The sequence below is a fragment of the Loxodonta africana genome, chromosome 4, assembly GCF_030014295.1.
Source record: "Loxodonta africana isolate mLoxAfr1 chromosome 4, mLoxAfr1.hap2, whole genome shotgun sequence".
In the NCBI taxonomy this organism is placed as follows: domain Eukaryota; kingdom Metazoa; phylum Chordata; class Mammalia; order Proboscidea; family Elephantidae; genus Loxodonta; species Loxodonta africana.
In genome coordinates this window covers 165983321-166005744 of record NC_087345.1, presented here as the reverse complement: position 1 = coordinate 166005744, position 22424 = coordinate 165983321, and the positions used below count along the sequence as shown (strand labels likewise).

General features: G+C 41.1%; 1 protein-coding gene across 3 annotated transcripts in view; it reads right to left on the bottom strand.

Annotated features, from left to right (window-relative positions):
* The window catches only part of KIAA1217 (KIAA1217 ortholog), a 399876-nt gene that overhangs the window by 139024 nt on the left and 238428 nt on the right, over positions 1-22424 (bottom strand). For all 3 annotated transcript variants that reach the window (XM_023548864.2, XM_010590674.3, XM_010590677.3), the window contains exons 4-5: positions 5241-5439; positions 1079-1172 (exon numbers count right to left, since the gene is read on the bottom strand). In XM_023548864.2, coding sequence (XP_023404632.1) covers positions 1079-1172; positions 5241-5439 — 293 coding nt within the window. The remainder of the gene's footprint in view (positions 1-1078; positions 1173-5240; positions 5440-22424) is intronic.

The window sequence follows — 22424 nt, the reverse complement described above, 5'->3', positions numbered from 1 at the left end:
ACCAACTCAGCAGCAACTAACGACAAGACTGATTTAGGACTTCCGACCTCCGGAACTGTAAGACAGCAAATTCTTGTTGTTTTAAGCCACTAAATTGGTCGTAATTTGTTACAGCCGCAATAGGAAACTAATACATCCTGTTATGAAGCAAAGACAACTTCATCTGTAGAAACTCTAATGCAACTCTAGGACAAAACAGCATCCTAGGTTTCTTTGGTAATACAGCCTATTCATTTTTCCCCCTAGTTCAACTCCAGCATCCAGCTGTGTGCTAATCCAGAGATACAGTGATATAAAATGGCACATCATCTTCTAAATGTGTTGGCTGGTGCAGTTGGAGAAGCAGATCTTCCCCCCTCTATTTTTACTGCAGAGGAATGTAGCACTAAAGTTAGAAACTCAATCCCTTTCCAGTAGACCCACATTAATGCAATTTTTTACATCTGTCTTTTCAGTTTCCCTGTTCTTTTTCTTTCAAAACATCTCCACGTGTTTTGAATGCTTGGATAATCTTCTGAGATTATCCAAATCTAGAGAATCTTACCTCCCCTACCATGCAGATTTTTGTACCATGCACCAAACCAAGTTCAGAGATTTGATAATATTTAATAGAGCACAACAGTAAACTGTCCTGTGTTACAGGTGAGTAATTTAATTAAGATGCTAGGGCTTTGAATAGCTGATGGAAGAACATGAATAGATCTTACATGCAATTGTGCATAGTTCTTTTTGTTTTGTTTTGCTTTAAGTAGAAGAAGAAAAAAAACAGCAAGAGATCCTCTCAGTGAGTTAATATATTATGGACCAAGGATGAGGGGTCCTTTATGTAATGACTTTCAGGATCCTACAGGAAGGCGAACATGACTAAACTCCATGCTTGGAGATAATTTAGGATGTGCTGGGTCCTTTTCAATCCCTGTGCCCCGAATGAGCAGGAAAAGCTGATTTCTTTAACAAGGAACAAATAGTGAATCACCAGGCTAGGGGAGTGGCAAGACACAACTATATCACCTGCAAGAGAAAGGGGTGTCGGGTATAGCCCACGGAACACAATTTAAAATAGAACACAAACACTTACCCTCATGTCTCCGTTCACAGTTTTTGGTATGTGATTAAATGCATGTGCAGGATCCTTGTTGTACACTTTAAGGAGAGATCTGTCCTGAATGTTCCTGGAATCAAAAACATCGATTACTATGGCAGATGAAAGGAGCCTGATTTTGGCCATTTCCTTTGTCTGCCCTTAAAAATCAGGTAAAAGACATCAACAGACAACCCAGCACTGTCTGCAATAAGTCAGATAGAAAGTCCTTCTACCATAGATATGGCAAAAATAAATAAGGGAAAGAAGAAAAATGACTTCAGCTTTTCCTTTCTTTTTTTGTTCCTTAAGGGAAATACTACCCTTTCAGTATCATTCTCCACCCATAAATATCAGGTAACGTGAACTTTCTTTCAAGATTCTGAGCAGGGAAAGCTAACACTTTCAAAAACAATAAAGCGCCAGTATTCACAATATGTTCAAAGAGATTTAGTTAATATTTAAATATTTAATTGTTTACTTTCCTCCAACACCTGGGTTTCTGCTTATCTAAAGAACACACACAAAAGAATAATGCTTCTTTTTTTTTTCTCAAACATGTTCAGCAAAGGAAAGAAAATATATCTGCTGTCTGGGGTGGGGAGGGGGAGACAAAGATCAAAACTAGTATCTTTACAATACCTTTTTCTCCTCTGCAGTGGATTAAAAAAAATTTTTTTTTATGCATAAACTGAGTTCCTGAAGGAGTACGGTATTTGGGAGGAATGTTGTTGTTGAGTGCCATCAAGTCCACTCCGACTCAGAGCGATCCTATAGGACAGAGTAGAACTGCCCCATAGGGTTTCCAAGGCTGTTACCTTTATGGAAGCAGGCTGCCACATCTTTCTCCCAGGGAGTGGCTGGTAGGTTCGAACTGCCAGCCTGTCAGTTAGCAGCCGAGTGCTTAACCGCTGCACCACCAGGGCTGCTTAGGAGGAATAACAGTAGATAAATTCTTCTACTCACCCATCTCTCCTGAGCCCAAGCACTTAAAGCCCAGGAGTTATACTGCAGCAAAAGTCAGAAGCCTACCTTAAAATTATTTAAGAGCACATGAATGCGGGTAAAATCCTCTCCTTCTCCTTTCATCTGCAGAGCGGTCACCCAAAGGTACCCCCAGCCCCGTCTACACAGTGTGATGCTGGTCAGTCCTGCGGCAGTGAGCTCAGAGAAGCATGTGAAGGGGGCCACATTCCTTTCCTCCAGGTGCAGCCACAGGTTTAGTGGGCTGATCTCAATCACCAAGATTACTGGGTTTTGTTTTGTTTTAAATGAAGTGGAGGAATCTCGGACTAGTCTTGTTTCTTTCCTTTAAATATCCGTCAGTAATTGCTTTGAAGCAATGACTAGTCCAAGCTTGCATTGTTGCTCCAGGTTTCAAGTAACTCATTAGTGTCTGCTTAAGGGGGGGGGAAGCAAGCAGCCCTTGTTATTAAAAGTCTAGGTTAATATGAAGGGAGAGTTCACAGAAGGTAAAGAAGTGGGGATTCACTAAAACAACTCACCCTTTCCTAGGGAAAAACGATCTCATTGTGACGAAGTGCTGAAACTGAAAAACTTAAACTACGATAAAAACTTACTGTGATTCTAAAGATATTTAAAATATACAATGTTGGTTTATGACTAATTTAGAAACATGTTCATCCTAGATAAACCAACAGTAAAAGACCAGATTGTATTTGCCATGGCAACATTTACAACACTGAATTCCATCCTGAACTCTCTATGGCATTTCCCTAAAGGAAATATGGAGAAGCCAACACAATGATGACAGAGCCAAATGTTTAACAGATTCATTCCCTTCAAAAATATGGAAGGATATGAAATGAAATTTGTCTCTGAGTTTTGAAGCCTGAGCAATTGTCTTCAGTCAACACCACAATACCCTTTTTTTGTTGTTGCTCTGATATAACACTGGCAGTTAGAATTTATTCTCCCATTCAAATAAAAATACAACTCAGACATTTTATGCATAAAAGCAAAGAAACAGAATACTTCCTTAGAAAGAACATAAATGTGATCATTAAGCATAAACTTTATATTCATCATCAAATGAAAATGTTTCCTCCACTTAAGTATTTTAAGTAAATAAAAAAAAATGCGATTAAAAAATGAAAACCAGGCTACCAATACCGCAGCTAAAGTGTCACGAAGAGGATCGCCTTCACAAACATAAGTGCTATATTAACTAAAAATTATTAGTGTTTCAAGGGATAACTTCTTCTCTCAAGTGATTCTTCCATCTATTTTATCAAGTGAATTCCCACTAAGGGCGAGTCATTATCTATGTTTGGAAGTTTTGGGGACCTTTTCCTCCTTTTTAATTTTTGGTGACCATGTCACAACACTACTAAAGAACAGGAAAAAAGACCCAGTAGTAAAACTTAAATAATTTGACTTTATGGTGTGTGAGTGTTCTTGAAAATGGTATCTCATGACAGTATTAAAATCCTTGCAGAAGCTTCAAGACAGAGGGGCCAAATTGTTCATAATAACCTCCTCAGCCTTCAGCTCTATAATCAGGAGTAGTTTTGTTCAGTTTCCTTATTTATTGTTACTGTATCCCTCAATTCTTCTAACTGCAAAATACAGAAATATAGATGATTAATGTAAAATAGCATTTCAGTGTAAAAGCACTACGTGGCATTACATATTGCTGTAAACATACTCTTTAAATATAACCTGATTATTTCACAGTTAAGTTTATAGTTTATAAATTTAATTTATTATTATTTTTTTTGGTGACAGCTGGATTAATAATTTATTTCAAAAAAAAACATAAATTTTATGATACCCATTAATATTTGAACACATTTGTAAAAAGCAAGACGGTCGTGTAACAGATGTAGCACCTACACCTGAGGGCATGTGTCAAACTCTGAAAGCCCCAAATTACTCCTAGACCTCAGCACATGCCTAAATATGTCATCTGTGATAACTGTCAGATACTTATTGGTTTACATTTATTTTGCCCTAGAGGCATATTTTTTTTTTTTTTTAAAGTGGTATCCATTAATTCCATGATGAAAAAACAGGTCCCTATGGACAAAAAAAAAAAAAAAAATTTTTTTTTTTATGGACAGAGATCCCAAAATCCCAATTTCTGACCAAGCTACGTGGATGAGGGAACATTACAAGAGAGTTAAAAAGAGTTCTCAACTAAGAATATGGAGAAGCAGGTTTGGAGCTGGGCCTGGGGGCTAACTGGCCGTGTGGTCTGGAGTAAGTTCTCTAACTGTTGTGCTCTGCATAACACAAATGTTTCATAACGTAAGTGAGAAGGCTGGATTAGTCACTAGAAAATTTCCAGCGTCTAGGCTATACTAGCGACTGCTTGTTTGTGTGGACTGAAGTCCTGTTTCTCAGGCTGTTTTGCTGGGACAGATCAAACGGGTCTTTTCTGCTCTATACACAACATCATTACACCAACAAAGACGTTTTATTTCTGCAGTGTCTGCAACAGTGTGAGCCCACTTTGCCTCATGGTAGGGTACATTCAACTGGGGGCCCTGGAGAAAGCCCACCAGGGAAATGAGATGTTTTTGGTAAAGGGCAATTATTTAAGAAACAAATGAACAGTGTGAATATCTCTTAGCCTCTTTTCTTATGGATAATAACATAGAGTCTACTGCTTTCATTCTAACGTGTTCATATGAACAGTACAGCCAGAAGAATCATTACTAAAAAATCCACAGGCTTTGTCTGTGGGAGAAGGAGCACTTGAGAGGGAGCTGGGAAAACCCCAGTCCTAAGTATTGTCTTCAAATCTCATGACCTTGATTAAGTCTCTCCACCTTTTGGGGCTTTAGTTTCCCAACTCTTGTCCAACTCTTGAGAAACTCAAGTTTCCCAACTTTTGAGTTTCCCTAACTTTTAGATAAACAGTGGATGGGATGATTTCTGGAATTCTTTTCAGATGTAACATTCGAAGATCTATGCGGGAGAAGTCTATGCTCATCCTTATAAAGTGCACTTTGTGGGTGACTTGCACAAAACTGGAGAGTGAATTCACACATGGATGAGGTAAGCCTGCCAACCAGGATAATGACTACTTTATTCACTGGGACACAGAGAAATGTGGACTCTGCACAAATTGTATTGATGTTCAATGCAACACTGTGGATAAAAAAAAAAAAAAAAAATGGCGTTAACTACTCACCTGACATCATTTAATTCATAATACACATTTCTGCTTTCATCTTTGATGTAAATGGCAACACTTGGAGACTCCAGCATTTTCATGGTGAGCTGCTGTGGAAAGGCACTTACAAAGAGAGCACGGATGGTGTCTGCACTTGTAATTTCATTCGGCATCCTGAGCTGCTTGGTTTCATCTCCATACTGAAGATAGAGAACTCCTGTGTGCAAAAGGAACACAGTTACCAGTCAAAGGACAGGACTCACTGGAAGCAGCATGAGCTAAGCCACCTGAACCCTTCCACACTCAGGAATGTTCAGAACAAGCTTGGAAAGCATGTAACAAGAGACATATGCTTGGGAGTTCCAAGGAAGGCACTACCTAGTTTTCACATCAGTGCCTGCTTTTATTCTTTGGAGTCCAGGGGCTGCTGAAGAAGCTACTTTTCAATTATTTAGAAATAAAAAAAAAAGGAAAGAAACTAACCTCTGGTGGCCTAAAGTGAAAGACAATACTTAATTCCATTGGAAGGTATATTTAAGAATCTGATTCTGTTCGGTGATTTTTCCACATCTTCCGTTAACACCATCATTACAGCAATGGGTGAGCTATATCGCTTAAGTCTTTATAGTCTGTTCAGAAATGCTTTAAGTTAAAATTCTGACAATGTTTCTGTGGCTCTAACGCATATTTATTGAATGTTCATACCACATTAAACTATCTACAAGAAAAAAAATCTGACATGCCAAGGTTTCAGAAATAAAATGGAACAAGTCAGTTACACAGTGAAGAATATGAACATGTTGCCATCGAGTCGATTCTGATTCATAGCGACCCCATAGGACAGAGCAGAACTGCCCCCTAGGTTTTCCAAGGCTATAATCTTTACCAAAGCAGACTGCCACATCTTTCTCCCACGGAGAGTCTGGTGAGTTCAAACTGCTGACCTTTTTGGTTAGCAGCTGAGCGCTTAACCACTGAGCCACAAGGGCTATTTAACATGAACATTAAAAAAAAAAAAACCCAAACCCTTTGCCAGTGAGCAGCTGGCAGATTTGAACTGCCAACATTTTGGTTAGCAGCCCTAATTCTTAACCACTGTGCCACAAGAGCTCCAAAATGAACATAACCCATTGCTGTCGTAGATTCTGACTCATAGTGACCTTACAGGACAAAGTAGAACTGCCCCATAGGGTTTCCAGGGAGCGGCTGGTAGATTCAAACTGCTAATCTTTTGGCTAGCAGCCAAGCTCTTAACCAGTGCACCAAGAGGGCTCCATCATGAACACAGGCTCATAAAATTTTACAGTCCCAAGGGCTGTGTGGCCCCCAGAGAACCATGCGTCTTGGTATTCATGCTGTTCTGTAGTTTTTTCCTACACTGAGTCTGGGCTTGGCTGTGTGACTTGCTTTGGGCAATGGGACATTAGCAAGTGTGATACAAGTGAAGGCTTGATAAGTGCTTGTACATTGGAGCTTGCCCTCTTGCCTGTTTGCTCTTGGGATGCTCCCTGGCATTCCAGCTTCCAAGGAGTCCAACTTAGCTACACAGAGGAGAACCCAAGCTCTGACTGACAGCTGCAGCAAAACGCCCATCCTATAACCAGAACCATTTGCTAGTCGTGTGAGGCGGCCATCTTGAAAATGGGTCCCCCAGCCCCAGCTGAGCTACTCCAGCTGATGCCACAGTGAACAGAAATGAGATGCCCCCTCCAAACCCAGCCCAAATGGCAGAATCACGAGCAAATAAATGACTGTGGTTGTCTTGAAAATGGGTCCCCCAGGCCCAGCTGAGCTACTCCAGCTGATGCCACAGTGAACAGAAATGAGATGCCCCCTCTAAACCCAGCACAAATGGCAGAATCACGAGCAAATAAATGACTGTGGTTGTTTTAAGTTGGTATGCGTTGGGGTCATTTGTTATTCAGCAATAGATACGTGAAAGGTATCTGAGATTCTGACATTTAATTTGAATCCTACATTTTGTGAGAATCTACTGGCGAAGGACTACTACTGGTGAAGGAAAGAATAAAAAGAAGAGAATATGACTTCTGGTTAAATATGGCAATATGTATAACAGTGATCTCTACTTCCTCACAAACCTCATTAAAATGACAACAAAGAATTAGAAAGGCATAAATCCAAGAATTAAGAGAGTAGGTAAGGAAATCAGCTGACAAGAGAAAGCTGGGACCTAAGTCTTCAAGGGGAGAACTCAATGCAAAACATGCAGGATTAGGGAGCAGCAGAAAACTGGCACCAGATATTTCTGAAGGTGAGTTGAAAGCATGAGAACTAATTGCACTTAATTTTATTTTTTATTTTATGGAGCAGCAAGATGCCCATCCACTACCTAGCAGTTTGTTGTAGTATGGAGGCTTGGGTGTTGCCATGATGCTGGAAACTATGCCAGCAGTATTTCAAATACCAACAGGATCACCCATGGTGGATACATTTCAGCAGAGCTTCCAGACTGACAGAGTAGGAAGAAAGGCCTGGTGACCTATTTCTAAAAACTAGCTAAGGAAAACCTTATGGATCACAACAGTATATTGTCCAATATAGTGGTGGAAGATGAGCTCCCCACGTTGGAAGACACTCAAAATACACAGTGTTGATAACAATAGTCTTGAGCATACCATTGGAGATGGTGCAGGCAACATTTCATTCTGTTGTACGTGGAGCCGCCATGAGTCTGAACCAAATTGATGGCAACTAACAGCAACAAAAACTAACAACAAAGATGCCCATATCTCCCCTTCCACCCTACACAGCCAAGCAACTCCCCATGGCCACCCCAGTAGAAGATGAAAGGGGTCAAACTCTTGATTCTGGTTCATGAGGCACAGATGAGGGTTGGGTAAGGTACCTCCTGACAAAATGCTGACAAGGGGGCTTTGTACCTCAGTCAGGAAACTGGAGGGTCCCCTCCAGGAAAACTGACTAGCTTACTAAAAAGAAATCAACAGATTATTGAAGGATCCCCGTGAAATGTCCGGGTCCTGTCTGATCAGCCCATAGAGGGGCAGCCCTACCCACACGTGAAAGCTTCCAATAAGCAATGGCTGTCCTCAATCATGCTTTTCCAGACTGCCCAGGGCTAACAGGCATTTTTCACAAATGCCTAACACAAAAGAAAAGACTAAAAAACAAAACATAAAAACAGAAACTCAGAAGAGAGGAGACAGTCCAGGAAGAGGGAAACATTTGGAGAACAAGAGTGAGCTATGAGGATCATGAAAGCAGATTAAAAATTCAGTAGAAAGGGAAGAAATATTGATAAAAATCTCTCAGAAAGTGGGACATAAGACTAAAGGGTGGGAAGGAAAGGGGAGGGGGAAACAATAAGAAAATTAAAGAATCTTTTCAGAGCATCCAGACTCCTAACAGTGGACAGCTGAGTAAAAAATCATCAGGAAAAAGAGAGAAGTTTTCCAAAAAATACTATAAGAATTTCCCTGCCCCCAAACTAAAGGACATGAGATTTCTGATTAAAAGGGCTCATCAAATGCTCAAACACTCAGACTCATCATGGAGACATCTCGGATGACAAGGGATAAACAGAGAATCCTAAAAGCTTCCAGAAGTTAAAAAAAATAAAAGTCACATACAAAGGATCAGGAATCAGAAAGGCATTGGCTTTCTCAACAGCAATTCCAGAAAACAAAAGAAAATGGAGCAAAGCCATCAAAAATCTGAGGGGAAATATTTTCGATTTAGGTCTATACCCATCCAAGCCATTCATCAACAACTAGTATAGGATAAAAATATTTCCAGGCATGCAGCAGCCTTGCAATATTTACCTCCCACGTGCTCTTTCTCAGTAAGCTATTAGAGGATATGACACACATACACACACATACACACACAACCCCAAGAGCTTAAACAAGATAGACAAAGACACAAAATCCAAGAAACAGGGGATCCAATCCCACAGAGTAATAAAGGGAATTCCTAAGATCATGATAGAGAAGAATCAGGAGGACAATGGTGCAGGATGTCTACAGAACAACCTCAAACTGGATCAGGCCAACAGAAAGCTTCAGGAGGGATATCTCCAAGGGGGGGGGGGAGCGGGAGAAATGATACAGATAGGACGAAACTGATGGAACGGGGAGGATAGTTTCAGTTCTGTCTGAAAGTTTGAAAATAAACATAAGCACACAGAAAAATAAGCAAGTGAAAAATCAATGCAATTAGTGAGTTTAAAAACATCACAAAGTTGCACAAAAAAAGAATTTTAATCATACAATGCTATATAGTTCAACTCTGAGTAATGTTTATACAGTCAAAATAATGTTTTAGTTATTTAAAAGGAGTGATGCAAGTATGGCTGGGAGCATGGGAAAGAGGGAAGTGTTTGTGTACAGGTGTCTAAGGCGGGTGACCAATTGCCACGGAGTGGATTTTGACTCAAGGTGACCAGGTGTGTCAGTAGGGTTTTCCTTGCCTGACTTTTCAGAAGTAGATCACAGGACCTTCCTCTGAGGGGTCCCTAAAATAGGTGGATTTAAATCCCCAGGTTTTGGTTAGCAGCCAAGCACATGAACCATTCGTACCACCCAGGGACTCCACAGGTAAGTCTTCATTATCCACAGTAAGGAGTCAGTGAAAATATGCTGAGTGAAATAGGGCAGACACAAAAGGCTACATATTGATTGATCCCACTTACACGAATTATCTAGAACAGACGAACGCATACAAACAAAAGTTTATTTGTGGATACAGGAGCTGGGAGGACAAGGCAATGGGAGTTATCGCTGAAGGAGTACTGAGTTTCTGTTTGGGATGATATAAAACTTCTGGAAATAGTAGTGATGGTAGCACGCAATATGATGAACATAATTCACGTCACCGAATTCCACCGATGAATATTTTGTTACACATGTATTTACCACAATAAATTTAAAAAAGAAAATTTAACTGGTAATAAAAAATGTACTTTAGCTCAGAAAAGAAAAATTAAAAAGGGTAAATGGCAGTTTTTTTTCTTATATATATTTCACCACCACAAAATTTTAAAGAGAGAAAGAAGATGTAAGCAGCCTTAAAAAACTATCCACCTTATTAATAAAATAGCTTAGAGATCTTTCCATAATTAGCACAGACCGCCCTTATTTCTTTGAACAGTTGTATGACTTCCTTGTATGGGTTATTGATAGGCATTGGAGTTGTTTCCAATTTTTTGGTATTACAAGCAACAATTCAATGAACAAAACATCTTGTATTCACATCTCTTTGCACTATTCTGCAACTATTTTTATAGGGAAAAAATTCTAACAGTGGAATGCTTGGTTTCTGATAAGCACATTTAAAATATTAATACCTACTACCAAGTTGTGGAACCCTGGTGGCAGAGTGGTTAAGAGCTCGACTGCTAACCAAAAGGTCAGCAGTTCGAATACACCAGCTGCTCCTTGGAAACGCTATGGGGCAGTTCTACGCTACCCTATGGGGTCGCTATGAATTGGAATCGACTCAATGGCAACGGGCTTGTTTTGTACGGTTTTATTGCCAAACTGCCGTTCTGAATCTTGTATCCATTTATTCCTATCACTAGATTTTTTAAGAGTGCTCCTTCTCACACCAACTTGCCAGCCCTGGATATGATGTGAATTTTTTTAAAAAATTCCCCCAGCTAGAAGCAGTGAGCTTCTGTTCACGGTGATAGGAAATTTGGCATTGATTATGGATAATGGTTTCACAACACGATTAATGTAACTGATATCACTATGTTGTACACGTGAAAAAATGTTGTACTGGCAAATGTGTTACACAGATTTTTACAACAACAATAATAATAAAAAAAATCCCTTAAGTAAAAAAAAAAAAAAAAGATATAAAAATCTCCACTTCACTCCTGCTCCAGGCACCCAGGTCAGTTGTTTGCTTGTGGTTCCCACATACTAGACTGGTTCCTGCCTCAAGCTTTGCACTTGCCTGCCCGCTTCCTGGGAAGCTCTTTTCCTGAATATTCATCTGGCTAGTTCCCCTACTCTTCAGGTTTTGTTGAGGTCAGCTTCTCAGTGAGGCCTTCCCTGGCCCCCTTCTCTAAAATCTCAGAACCCGTCTCCTAATATTTACCTCTCTCATTTTATTCTTGTGTCTTAGCATTTCCCACTCTATAATTTAAATCATATTTTAATTATGTATATAGTTTATCCTCTCTCCACTGGAATGTAACATTTGTTATTATTGTTCACTACTGTGTCCTTGCTACTTATAGTAGTACTTGTTACATGATAGGATCTCCATAAATATTTGCTGAGCGAATGAATGAATGAATGAATGATTAGTCACCAAAAAGCCATGTCTCATTTTGGGGTCCATCCAAGCTATAAGAGCTTTTGCTACATGATGTAAACACCTAACTAACCTTGTACATGGTTTGTACAGACATTAGAAATACATTCTGAAGCGGCTGTTTCCTTGACTAAAGCGGTCCTTTTGCATCTGGCATAAACCAGTTGACGTCAAGTCAATTTCAACTGATGACGGCCCCATGTGGATCCGTGTAGAACTGTGGTGATAGGGTTTCCAATGACTGATTTTCAGGAAGCAGATCGCCAAGCCTTTCTTATGAGGTGCCTCTGGGTGGACTCGAACCTCAAACCTCTTGGTTAGCAGCCAAGTGTGTTAACCACTTGTACCACCCAGGGACTCTGGCCCAGTTTCAGCTCTATACCTGTCACAGCTTTGACCCTCAGCTTCTTCATCGAGCTAGTTCTCTAGAACTTCCATGCTGTCACATGTTACTCACCAGAGTGCAGAAAAACCTTAGAAGCCTGTCCAATCACAGCTACTAGGATGCTTTGGCCCCTAAAAGGAGGTGTAGTGACTGTCGCTGTGATTGCTGATGCTACATCAAAAGGCCAAAACCACTCTTGAGGTCTGAGCCATACCAGGCCCTGACGGGACTGCTGTAGATGGACCACCTATGGTCTCATGACAGTCGAATATTACCACCTCACTCCCCCAAAGGGCCTGGTTTTCATTGCCTCATCTGCATTCTGTGCGTGGGTGTGCTCTGGAGTGAAAAAAGAAATTGGGCCCTAAACTACTGTTACCTCAGTGTCTGGCTGGTGCAGCTGCCAGCTGGGTACACACACCCAATCACAGTGCGTGAACATTCAGCAGAGGATGGGAAAGAGTCCTCTACAAACAAAGAATGGCCGATTCAGATGGCTTTCTCAATTCCGGAAAGGTATTTAAATGCTTAAACTCCTAAGGAATTCTCTTAATTTATGATGGCGTTTTATTGGCACAAGTGATGAACTAAAACCAACACGATTTCTGGAGATACTGTGTGCTCTGGAAAACATGCCCTTGCTCAGAGTTGGTGCTGGCTTCCCTGATCACAGAGGAAATCTGATGGGCTCTGAATCCCAAACTCCCTTTTTCTAAAGAAGGGAAGAGGACAAGGGAAATGCACTTATAGGATGTCTGCTATGTGTCAGAAATGGTATGTATATATTTCATTGAATCAGCACAGCAGCTCTTGTTAGGCGGGTATTATCGCCCATTTCACAGTTAAGATGACACCATATGTTACCAAGTAATCTGTAATTTTTATGGAAGCAGGTTGCCAGGCCTTTCTTTCACGGCACTGCTTGTGGGTTCAAACCACCAACGTTTAGTTTAGTAGTGCAGTGTGTGCGTCTGAATCAGCTCCACGGCAACAGGCTTTGTTTTTTCACAGATAAGAAACTAAAGTTCAGAAGGTCCGAGTGACTTGCCTAAAGCTAGTAAATGGCTTAAGGAGGATTTATATTCAATTCTGTCAATCTGCAGAACCCATGGTCTCTCACTTGAAGCATACTGCCTCTGAAATTCTGTGTTTAGCCACGTCCATCTCCAACAATAATCCTCTCGAGATGATCTTAGCTGTCTTCACTTTCAGCCTGACCTTCTGCTTCGAGATGTTACAGCATGATGGGGACAGCTCGGAAAGAGATTCCTGTCCTTAACTCAACGGAAGGAGATGCTGACACATGGTTAGAAACAACCCACATGCTGCAATGTAACAGACAGAAAAGGGCACAGAGCTATGAAAGCAGCAACAGAGTGTTGAAAGGAACTTCACAACACTTGGAGTCCTTCTGAGCAGCCTGCCACACTTAAGAGTTCTTCCATGGCAAGGCTTTGTGGAGTCAATGTGGATTTCAGCCACAAACTTTTTTTTATTGTACTTTAGACGAAACTTTACAGAGCAAATTATTCTCTCACTAAACAATTAATACATGTATTGTTTTGTGACATTGTTTGCCAACCCCGCGACGTGTCAACACTCCCATTCTTGACCTTGGGTTCCTCATTATTAGGTTTCCTGTCCCCTCCCGCCTTCTTATTCTTGCCCCTGAGCTGGTGTGTCCACTTAGTCTTATTTTGTTTTGTGGGCCTGTTTAATCTTTGGTTAAAGGGTGAACCTCAGGAGTGACACAGTACTGAGTTAAAAGGGTGTCCAAGGGCCATACTCTGCAGGTTTCTCCAGTCTCTGTCAGACTAGTAAGTCTGGTCTTTTTTTGTGAGTTAGAATTTTGTTCTGTATTTTTCTCCAGCTCTGTCCAGGACTCTCTACTGTGATCCCTGTCAGAGAGTTGGCGGTGGTAGCCAGGCAACATGAAGTACTGGACTCTGTCTTCAACCACAAATTCTTAATCACATTTTATCTCCCTCTCCCCTGACAAAAAAAGTACATTTGGCAGGTCATACTTGGGCTACGCATCTTTATAATATTTTAATCTTGGAATCAGTTCCAGAACGTGGGACATCTTCTAAAATATTCTTTATCTTAATACGGTATTCAGGGATTTTCACAATGTGACCTTAACCTCCAATTCTTACCTTATTACCCACAGTTATCCTATATTCCTAGGTTCCTGGGTGCTGCCAATGGTTTACTGTCAGCTACTAACTGAAAGGTTGGTAGTCTGAACCCACCCAGAGGTGCCTCGGAAGAAAGGCCCGATGATCTACTTAAAGCCAAGAAAACCCCATACAACTCAGTTCTACTCTGTAACATAGGGAGCTACCATGAGTTGGAATCAACGTGAAGATTTATCTTATATTCCTAGGACACCATAGTTATATCGGATATCTTACTGCTCTGTGAACTTACTGCACACTTTCACGCTATATGAAATGGAATGACCTTCCCACCAATTCTTTGCGTGACACAACCATTACTTTCTCTGAGTAATTGCCCCCCCATCACTTCTCCACTAGGAATTGATGAATTCCATATTCTCACCAAGAGCTCACCGTGTGTGTGTCTGTCTGTCTGTCTGTGTGCTTAATAATCTTTTATTCTGTTTTCAGTGAAGATTAGACATCAGTTTAGGTTTCCATTCAACAATATCTACACAAGTTGTTCAGTGACATTGATTAGAGTGTCTATACAGTAGAATGCTCAAATATCTTTCTGCTGAATTGATTTCAATTTTTCCTGTAATGTGGAGAGTTAACATAATGTAGGATTGCCTTCTAGAATCACAAAAAATTTTCCATAAAGGGCATCCTTCATGGGCAGATAATGCTGACATTTAAAAACAACATAAGTTCCTCAGTTTCTACAAATCCAATTCCAGATTATTCAAGAAATCAGTATTTGTATTACCCGTGACAAATGACTAGTCTCTTAAATATATAAAGAGCACTTAGGGTACTTTGTGATGGAAAACTCTCAATTTTCAACTTAACTAATAAGAAAACCGAGGAAATTAAAACAATATGATTGTCTTCACAATTGTTGCTATGTTTAAGCTCATTGTTGCAGCTACTGTGTCTATCCATCTCACAGAGGGTCTTCCTCTTTTTCATTGACCCTCTACTTTACCAAGCATGATGTCCTTCTCCAGGGACTGATCCCTCCTGACAACATGTCCAAACTATGTGAGACGTAGTCTCCTCATTCTTACTTCAAGGGATATTCTGGCTGCACTTCTTCCAAGACAGATGTGTTTGTTCTTCTGGCAGTCCATGGTATATTCAATATTCTCCAACACCGCAATTCGAAGGTGTCAATTCTTCTTTATTCCTCTTCTAGCTTTCACCTGCATAGGAGGCGAATGAAAACAGCATGGCTTGGGTCAAGCGCCCCTTAGACTTCAAGTTGACATCTTTGCTTTTCAACACTTTAAAGAGGTCCTTTGCAGCAGATTTACCCAATGCAACGCGTCTTTTATTTCTTGACTGCTGCTTCCATGGGTGTTGACTGTGGATCCAAGCAAAACGAAATCCTTGACAACTTCAATCTTTTCCCCATTTATCATGATATTGCTCATTGGTCCAGTTGTGAGGGTTTTTGTTTTCTTTATGTTGAGGTGTCATCCATACTGAAGGCTGTAGTCTTTGATCTTCATCAGTAAGTGCTTCAAGTCCTCTTCACTTTCAGCAAGCAAGGTTGTGTCATCTGCATAATGCAGGTTGTTAACGAGTCTTCCTCCAATCCTGATGTCCCGTTCTTCTTAACAAAGTCCAGCTTCTTGAATTATTTGCTTAGCATACAGGTTGAGTAAGTATGGTGAAAGGATATAATCCTGACACACACCTTTCCTGACTTTAAACCACGCAGTATCCCCTTGTTCTATTCGAACAACTGCCTCTTGATCTACGAACAGGTTCCTCATGGGTACAATTAAGTGTTCTGAAATTCTCATTCTTTACAATGTTATCCATAATTTGTTATGATCCACACAGTCGAATGCCTTTGCATAGTCAATAAAACACAGCTAAATATCCCTCTGGTATTCTCTGCTTTCAACCAGGATCCATCTGATATCAGCAATGATATCCCAGGTTCCACATTCTCTTCTGAATCCAGCTTGACTTTCTGGCATTTCTCTGTTGACGAACTGCTGTAGCCACTTTTGAATGATCTTCAGCAAAATTTTTCTCGGGTGTGATATAAATGATATTGTTTGATAATTTACAAATTCAGTGGAATCACCTTTCTTGGTAATAGGCATAAATATAGATCTCTTCCAGGTGGTTGGCCAGGCAGTTGTCTTCCAAATTTCTTGGCATAGACAAGTGAGTACTTCCAGTGCTGCATCCGTTTGTTGAAACATCTCAGTTGGTATTCTGTTGATTCCTGGAGACTTGTTTTTCGCCAATGTCTTCAGTGGAGCTTGAAATTCTTCCTTCAGTACCACTGGTTCCTGCTCATATGGTACCGCCTGAAATGGTTGAACGTCGACCAATTGTTTTTGTTTTTGTGACTCTGTGTATTCCTTCCATCTTCTTTTGATGCTTCCTGAGTTGTTGAATATTTTCCCCATAGAATCCTTCAATACTGCAACTCGAGGCTTGAATTTTTTCTTCAGTTCTTTCAGCTTGAGAAATGCAGAGCGTGTTCTTCCCTTTTGGTTTTCCATCTCCAGGTCTTTGCACATGTCATTATGATACTTTACTTTGTCTTCTGGAGCCACGCTTTGAAATCTTCTGTTCAACTCTTTTACTTCATCATTTCTTCCTTTCGCTTTAGCTACCTGACGTTCAAGAGCAAGTTTCAGGGTCTCTTCTGACATCCATTTTGGTCTTTTCTTTCTTCCTTGCCTTTTTAATGACCTCTTGCTTTCTTCATGTATGATGTCCTTGATGTCATTCTACAACTCGTCTAGTCTTCGGTCATTAGTGTTCAACGTGTCAAATCTATTCTTGAGACAGTCTCTAAATTCAGGTGGGATATACTCAAGGCCCTACTGTGGCTCTTATCGACTTGTTCTAATTTTCTTCAGTTTCAACTTGAACTTGTATATGAGCAATTGATAGTCTGTTCCACAGTCGGCCCCTGGTCTTGTGCTGACTGATGATATTGAGCTTTTCCATTAGATGTAGTCAATCTGATTTCTGTGTATTCCATCTAGCAAGGTCCATGTGTATAGTCGCTGTTTTTGTTGCTGAAAAAAGGTATTTGCAATGAAGAAGTCGTTGGTCTTGCAAAATTCTATTATGCAATCTCCAGCATTGTTTCTATCACCAAGGCCATGTTGTACAACTATTGATCCTTCATCTTTGTTTCCAACTTTCATATTCCAATCTCCAGTAATTATCAATGCATCATGATTGCATGTTCCATCAATTTCAGACTGCAGAAGTGGGTAAAATCTTCAATTTCTTCACCTTTGGCCTTAGTGGTTGGTGTATAAATTTGAATAATAGTCATATTAACTGGTCTTCCTTGCAGGTGTATGGATATTATCCTATCACTGACAGTGTTACACTTCAGGATAGATCCTGAAATGTTATTTTTGACAATGAATGCAACGCCACTCCCCTTCAAGTCGTTGTTCCCAGTGTAGTAGACCGTATGATTATCTGATTCAAAATGGCCAATACTAGTCCACTTCAGATCACTAATGTCTAGGATATCAATGTTCATCTGTTCCATTTCATTTTTGACAACTTCCAATTTTCCTAGATTCATACTTCATACATTCCATGTTCCAATTATTAATGGATGTTTGCAGCTGTTTTTTCTTACTTTGAGTCATGCCACATCAGCAAATGAAGGTGCTGAAAGCTTGACTCCATCCACGTCATTAAGGTTGACCCTACTTGGAGGAAGCAACTCTTCCTCAGTCATCTTTTGAATGTCTTCCAACCTGAGGGGCTCATCTTCCAGCAGTACATCAAACAACGTTCTGCTGCTATTCACAAGGTTTTTACTAGCTAAATCTTTTCAAAAGTAGACTGCTGGGTCCTTCTTCCTCGTCTGTCTTAGTTTGGAAGCTCAGCTGAAACCTGTCCACCATGGGTGACCCTGCTGGTGTTTGAATACTGGTGGCACAGCTACTAGCATCACAGCAACACACAAGCCCCTACAGTATGACAAACTGACAGACGCTTGGGGGCAAGGGTTTTTTTGTGATAAAATAAACAATGCTGACAAGATTAGGGAAGGTGAGTACTCTCACACACCAAGTGTTGCAAAAGTAAGTGATACCACTTCTCTCAGGGGCTATTTGTCAATATGTGTCAAAAGTCCCCAAAATGAACACATGGTCTGAGCCAGTAATTCCACTTCTACGTATTTATTCACAAAGATTTATTTTCCAGGATGCTCAATAAAGGATCATTTGTAAAAATAACATAGATGGGGAAATGACCAACAATTGGAAACTGATTTAATAAGTTAAGGTATATCCAATCCTTGGAACACTACACAGTTATTTAAAAGGAGTCTAAAAGAATGTGGAGATGAGGAAAATTTTGTTAGGCGAAAAAGCATACTATAAAATAGGAAGGAATTAGATTCCTAAAAATCAATTAATCCATCAACTTGATGGCATTGATGGACCCAGGATTTGTGGGGCCTGAAGCTTATCCAATTTCAAGGGGCCTCTTTAAGAAAAAGAATGCAAAGTTAGAAACGTAAATTAGGTATGAAAGTGAATATTCATTTAGAGGGACTATGGACTTTGGCTTCATTAGCTTCTGGGTAAGTCTGCCTATTTGATGAATAAAAAAAAATATATATTAAGAGTGGTTGTCTTTGGGTGGTAAGTTCATGGGTGCTAATGCTCTCTCTTAATAAAATAAGTATGCTTTGATTTGATAATCTTAAAAGATAACTCCCACATATCTAAAAAGACTGGCTTATTCAGATAGTTGGGTACTTTTTTAAGCTAAAGGAGATGGACCAGAGGAGGTCCCTAATAGTTTTCAGTGAAGATGGTAGAATGTGAATTGTCATCTGAAATGGGGAAGGCACTGATACTTAATACAGACAAAAAATTCCCGTATTGTAAGCATAGTAGTATACCTTTAAGAGACTCTACTCAAGAGCGTTATGATAAAAATGTGTAAGGTACACACAGGTGGAAATGGCTTCATTCATCCACTAGCTAAGCCAGGTACTGTGCCAGGAACTGGTGGTACAATGGTGAACAAGAGAGTCACAATTCCTTTCTTCCTGGAGATGTTTACCTATCAACTTCTATGTTCTAACTCCTACAATGATTCCATAAAGGACACTACTCTTGACAAGTTAGCAATTGGTACCAACTGACATTTTGTTTCAAACAGCAGCAATGTGAAGGCAAGGCTGTGGGTGTTCCTGGAAAAGCTCTGGCATGCCTTCTGATGTCAGTAATGTTCCTATCCTGGAGAGGACTCTTTCTGCTAAGCCCCATCCTATAAAATGGCTTTTCAAGTGATAAAGCAAGACAGTGACAGTTGCCTCGTTAGGAAGCAAAAGATAACAGAAAATTTATTCTCCACAGAAAGGCTGGATGTTCTTTATTCCTAAAGCTCTTATCTACTAACCAAAAGGCTGGCAGTTTGAGGCCACCCGTAAGTGCCTTGAAAGACAGGTCTGGCGATCTGCTGCTGAAAGATCACAGCCCTGAAAACCCTATGGAGCTGTTCTGCTCTGCATACATATGGTGGCCATGAATCGAGGTCAACTCAGTGGTAAAGGTTTTGTTTTGTTTTGGTTAATGCTTAGGTTTATCTTGAGTTGGGTGAGAACACCAAACCATTGCTGCAATATCTGAAAAGGATATATCAAGCATATATTTAGACTTCTCTTATTTCATTCAGATACCTGATATTTAAAAACAAAATCAGATTTTTAAAGTATTTTAATTAATTCATCTTCTATTAATTTAAATTGTGGAACTATGGAAACCCTCTGGAGTGTCTCTAAGGGAGAGGCTCTTGTTATCTAGTGCTGCTGTAACAGAAATAGCACAAGTGGATGGCTTTAACAAACAAAATTTCATTCTCTCACACAGTTTAGGAGGCTAGAAGTCTGAATTCAGGGTGACAGCTCCAGGGGAAAGCTTTTTCTCTCTGTCAGCTCTCAGGGAAGGTCCTTGTCATCAATCTTTCCCTGCTCTAGGTGCTTCTCAGTGCATGGACCAGGGTCCAAAAGACACTCCTGCTGCTTCTTTCTTGGTGATATGCAGTCCCTATTTCTCTGCTCTCTTTTAATCTCTTGTAAGATAAAAGGGGATGCAGGCCACACCCTAGGGAAACTCTCTTGACATATTCTGATAAGGAGTGTGACTTGAGTATGGGTGTTGGATCTCACCCCAATCCTCTTTAACATAACCTAATCTTGCCTCATGAACCATAGACAGAGATTAGGATTCATAACACATAAGAAAATTACATCACATCACAAAATGGAGGACAACCACACAATACTGGGAATCATGATCTACCTAAGTTTATACATATTTTGGGGGGACACAGTTCAATTCATGGCATTTTTACCCTTTGGCCCCCCAAAATTCATGTCCTTGCCACATATAAAACACATTCACCCCATCATATAATCCCAAAAGTCTTAAATCAACTCTAAGTCCAAAATCTCATAGGGCAAAATTCCTCTTTATCTGTGAAATCTATAACATAAGTTATCTGCATGCAAAGTACAATGGTGGAACGGGCACAAGGTAGACATTTCCGTTACAAATGGGAGAAATTGGAGGGAAAGAAGGGATAACAAGCACCAAACAAGTCTGCAGAACACATTACATTAGCCCTCAAGGCTTGAAAATAATCCTCTGTTTTCTCTGACACCATCTAGGCAACGGCCCTGCCCTCCAGACTCTGGGTGCTGGCCACACTCTCTGGATTCTGGGTGGAGGCCTCTCAGCCCTGGGCTTCAGCTCAGTCATCCAGGCCCAGTGGGACAGCAACTCTGCTCTCTCACAATAGGGCAGCCCCATTCTCCTAGTCTGCCTGAGTGGTGCCCCTACCCCCTTGGCCCCAGCAGGCCCTATTCTTCTGCCCCTTGGGCGTGGCAGCCCTGCCCCTCTGCTTTGGGTAGCAGATCTGGCCCCATCTCGCTGGCACTCGTGAAAGGCAGCTCCATACTCCGGAACCAAGTTGGTGAAGATCTGGCTCTTTGAAACCTAGGAGGCTGTGGCCCTGCCTTTGAGGCCCCAGAAGCCATGGCTCCACACTTTGAGACTCCGGAGGTCATGGCCCTACCTTTTGAGGCTAAGGAAGCTCTGTTTTCTGTTCTCCTTGTCTCTTCAGCTTCTGCTTCCTGGTTCCTTAGCCTCTCAGCTCCTTAGGCCCTTGGGCCAGCCTGCTGTCTGCCCTGTTCAGGAAAGTATTCCAAAGCTGTTTAGATCTACTAATAAGTGTCTGGAAGCACCCCGCTCTTCCAGTAAACCTCGGCTGGAAGGTACTCAGCTCTCTCACTCCATGGATTGGCAGGCCTGGGTCCAGCGATAAGTGCCCAGAGGCACCTTGCTCTGCCAGAAAGCCTCCTGCACAAAGGTCCATGCCATCTCTTGCTGGTCTCCTGGTTCTGCACAAAGGTCCATGCCATCTCTTGCTGGTCTCCTGGTTCTGCACAAAGGTCCATGCCATCTCTTGCTGGTCTCCTGGTTCTGCACAAAGGTCCATGCCATCTCTTGCTGGTCTCCTGGTTCTGCACAAAGGTCCATGCCATCTCTTGCTGGCCTCCTGGATCTGCACAAAGGTCCATGCCATCTCTTGCTGGTCTCCTGGTTCTGCACAAAGGTCCATGCCATCTCTTGCTGGCCTCCTGGTTCTGCACAAAGGTCCATGCCATCTCTTGCTGGTCTCCTGGTTCTGCACAAAGGTCCATGCCATCTCTTGCTGGTCTCCTGGTTCTGCACAAAGGTCCATGCCATCTCTTGCTGGTCTCCTGGTTCTGCACAAAGGTCCATGCCATCTCTTGCTGGTCTCCTGGTTCTGCACAAAGGTCCATGCCATCTCTTGCTGGTCTCCTGGTTCTGCTGCTGCAGTTTCTCCTCTGCAGCTGCTTCCTGCAGTCTGCACTGTCTCTGGTGTTTCAACTCTCCTCACTTCCTTTTGAGTCCTCACCAGATTTTTCTTGGATGTACATAATTCCAACAGTCTCGTCAAGGCAATCTAGGCTTTTTACTATCAGGTACTTTAAAACCCTTCCAGCTTCTACCTATTATTCAATTCCAAAACTACTTCCACATTGTAGGTATCTGTTAGAGCAGCCCCTACTCCTGGTACCAAATTCCTGTCTTAGTTTTCTGGGGCTACTGTAATAGAAATACCACAAGTGAATGGCTTTAACAAACAGAAATTCATTCTCTCGGAGTTTAGGAGGCTCAAGTCCAAATTCAGCATGTTGGCTCCAGGGTAACGCTTTCTCTCTCTCTGTCATCTCTGGGGGAAGGTCCTTGTCATCAGTCTTCCCCTGGTCTAGGAACTTCTCAATGTAGGGACCCTGGGTCCAAAAGA